This window comes from Marmota marmota, unplaced genomic scaffold (assembly GCF_001458135.2).
Source record: "Marmota marmota marmota unplaced genomic scaffold, marMar, whole genome shotgun sequence".
NCBI classification, from domain to species: Eukaryota; Metazoa; Chordata; class Mammalia; order Rodentia; family Sciuridae; genus Marmota; species Marmota marmota.
Window position 1 is genome coordinate 12,192,247 of NW_025999880.1, and position 3,283 is coordinate 12,195,529.

Sequence of the window (3,283 nt, forward strand, 5' to 3'; positions counted from 1 at the left end):
AGACTTCCCGCCCCTACCCCCCCCCCCCCCCGCCCCACAGACAGACACTAGGGAACAGACCCAGCATGCCCTCCGTCCTACCCCAGGCTCGTCCCTATCAGGAGAGGTGCAGTCTGACAGGTGGGGCTGACTATTGAGGGACCACTCTCAGAAGGGGGTGCAGTGCAGGAGGGACACAGCACACAGGTGGTCTTCCACCCATGGCCTTAGTGCTAGGAGGACCACCACCGTCCTCAGTTTGAGAATGGTGTGCTATCAGCAAGAGGGTGGGTGAGAGCAGAGTGCTGGCAGGAGAGGGCACTGTGGAAAGGGGTGGCTGGCTGCAGGCCGATGGTCTATTTGTCCAAACCTCAAAGCCCTCCTGGTGACCACTTGAGTCTCTTGCTGTTCTCTGTGCAGGAAAGGGGCTAGAGCTGCCTTCCATGGGCTCCAAGGAAGCCTTGCCTCAGCCAGCCATCCCGAGCTATTACTTGGTGCATCCACTGATGACCAACACCCCCCCCCTCCCCGCCGCCGCCTGATGCTGTCTTCTCTCAGGATGGCCAGGAGGGAGCCAGGGACTTCTCCATGACTTGATCTGGGGCCATCCTGATCTGCCTGCTCAGGGCTGGCCTCTGCCTCGGCTCAATGGGAAGCCCTGTAGGGTGCCCAGAGCCCACTCCTCCTCCAGTGCTCCTGGGTTCCAGTAGCTCCACAACCTCGGGTTGGGGCCAGCACTGGGGACCCTTCCCCTCCACTAGAGACTTGGTCCTGGCCCCACCTGGCATCTCCTTCTCTCCACCCCCCTCCCTGCCTTGAGGCCCATCCCTTTCCCTGCCCAGCGTCCAGACAGATGGCCTCCTGCACCGGCAGGCCTGTCCTTCCAGCCCTGGCCTGGCCTCTGTGGCCTGCCCAGGGTCACCCAGAGGGGTAGTAGGGGGTGTCGCTGTGGTAGTTGTAATCAGGGCACACCTTCTGGACCAGTCGGTAGTCTGTGCTGTAGAAGGCAATGTAGACGCAGACGACTTTGAATGGCTGGGAGCAGCTCCAGGTGGCTGAACTCTGCGCATGGTCTCGGGAACACGTTTTGGCTGGGTCGTGGGTGCAGAGGGAGGTCCGGCGGCCCCGCTCTACCTTCTCCCACTCCATCCGGCAGTTGAAGATTTTGGATGCCTTGGCTTCAATGAAGATTTGCTGTTCCTGGTGGAACTCCACAGCTTTGCTGGGGGGCACAAGGCTGATGGAGATGTTGCCCTGACCCGTGGCATTGTGGCGGAAGTGGACGCTGAAGGTCCCGTTGCCGTGGTCCACTATCTTCCCCGTGACGAGCAGGTTCAGGGCCACTGTCTTGATGTTGGAATAGAAGTCACCCCAGCCAAATATTTTCTTCACCTTGGCCGAGGGTGGTGGGGTGTGGTTTGGGCGGTTGGGGTGCTGCCCAAGGACCCCCCAAGCCTCCCCAGGTGGAACCAGCAACCCTAGGAGAGTGGAGTTGGCCATGGGGCGGGACTTAGGTGAGATGTGGCCCCGCTTCCGAGGCACCCGGGGCCGGGGCTGGCCCTCATGGTCATCATGCTCAGAGTCCTCTGAGCCAGGGGGACCATCATCCTGGCCACAGATGACCTATGGAAGGGAGTTGGAAAGACAGTGAGAGCTCTGTACCCAAAGAACCCAGGAGTTCTGGTCTGCCACTCCCTACCACAGTGTAATCTCTGTCCCTGTCTTTTCCTTCGACTCTGACTCAGGCTGAGGGGCTCCTGCAAGGTGCCCATTTATGCTGGGGTCAGCATGACTGTGGCTTGAATGATGGTCCCATCTCTTGCTTGGACACTTAAGTCATTCCCACAACCTCTCCCTACTGTCCTGCCTTCAAATCTGGAAGGATTGTCAGAAATTCTTTCTAGTGGACTATGGCACCAGAGACCCAAGGCCCTGCCCTAGGCAGTCCCACTTTGATGGGGTAGACTCAGCTGCTGATCTTGGAAAAGTCCCATCTGATGGCAAAATCCCCTAGTCTGATGGAAGAGGTACAATGCCTGCCTGCCTCTGTGAAACACCCAGGCTGGTCCTAGAGGCACATTCTCTGCCCTCAAAGAGCCCCGAGTCAGCTAGGGGAGCCCCTTATTAACCTAGGGTCTTCTAGTAGACAGGGGAACAGTTCCTGCCTTTGGGGACTTTCCTAGCCTGTTGGGTAAAACACCGTCCCTAACCTAGGATAACTACTACTCTTCAATGCAAAAAGAGCCAACAGTCAGTGAAATAAGAACACAGAATCCAGTGAAATTCTCTGTCAAGTACAAATAAATGCAGCGTAGGTTTTGGCAGGAGGACTAGGGGGAGACGGGAAGGGAGTGCCACACCCAGGATGGCCTAGGGTATGGAAAGCCAAACACTTCTCTGGGGAACATTGATGATGACATGCCAAGATGTTACTTGCATTATGAGTAGGAGTTCTGATTATTCCCATTTCACAGAGGACATCAGGGCTCAGAGGTTACATCAGAGCAAACAAGGCTAAGGTCACATAGGGTCAGTCTTCCTATTACGCCATGTATTCCCAGCCTCACAGACCAGATGTCTTTTAAAAAAGAATTTTATCCAAGCCCCATTCCCAGTCCAAATGTCCTGTAAAACTCTGCCAGGCCTGGACCTGCCTCTGCGGGCTCAGTTAGGTGACAGGCAGCACCCAGGGAGGCTTCCTGGAGGAGTGATGAGAGCCAGCAAAGCAGGCCTGACCCAGGTCCTTGGCAGCTCTGCAGGGCCTCACTCAGGGAGGTTAGAAGATTTCCTGAGGGCAGTGGCCTGCTTGTGTATTTGTTTAGTTTTTGAGAGTTCTCACCCATTTGCCTGCCACCAGCCCCAGGGACACAAATTCAGCCGGCAATGTGTGGGTCTGATGGTGATAATGGGATGGGGCTGCTGGATGTGGATATCCAAAGGAGTTTGGGGGTTTCCTACCCCTTGTTATGGCCTTGGAAGGGCCTGCCACTGTGCTGTGGCCAAGCCCATCTCTGCCCCAAGGCCAAGGCTGGCCTGCCTGGCAGGGTCCCTGGTGGGGTTCAGGAACATCCGGGAAGGGAGACTCCAGGGGCTCGGTTCAGGGCTGCTCACCTGCATGTACTGGACCCTGGAGGTCACAGCTGAAAGGCAGGTAAGGACTAAGCAGGGAAGGGCTCTTCCAACAGTGGAACGAGGGTGCTGGCAGAGGGGATTATTATTTTGAGAGAAGAGGCAGATCCAGATGTGCAGCTGAGGCTTCTCCAGGATGGATTTGGGGCGGGGTGGGGCGGGGGGCGTCGGGCTA

At 57.1% G+C, this 3,283-nt stretch overlaps 1 protein-coding gene across 1 annotated transcript; it reads right to left on the bottom strand.

Annotated features, from left to right (window-relative positions):
- Positions 1-470: 470 nt before the first annotated feature.
- On the bottom strand, positions 471-3,244 carry Nxph3 (neurexophilin 3). The gene is made up of 2 exons (XM_015495505.2): positions 3,091-3,244; positions 471-1,602 (listed from the first exon to the last, which is right to left on the bottom strand). The coding sequence occupies exons 1-2, from the start codon at positions 3,094-3,096 to the stop codon at positions 898-900; spliced, it is 711 nt and encodes a 236-aa protein (XP_015350991.2). The 5' UTR covers positions 3,097-3,244; the 3' UTR covers positions 471-897.
- Between the last annotated feature and the right edge of the window lie 39 nt (positions 3,245-3,283).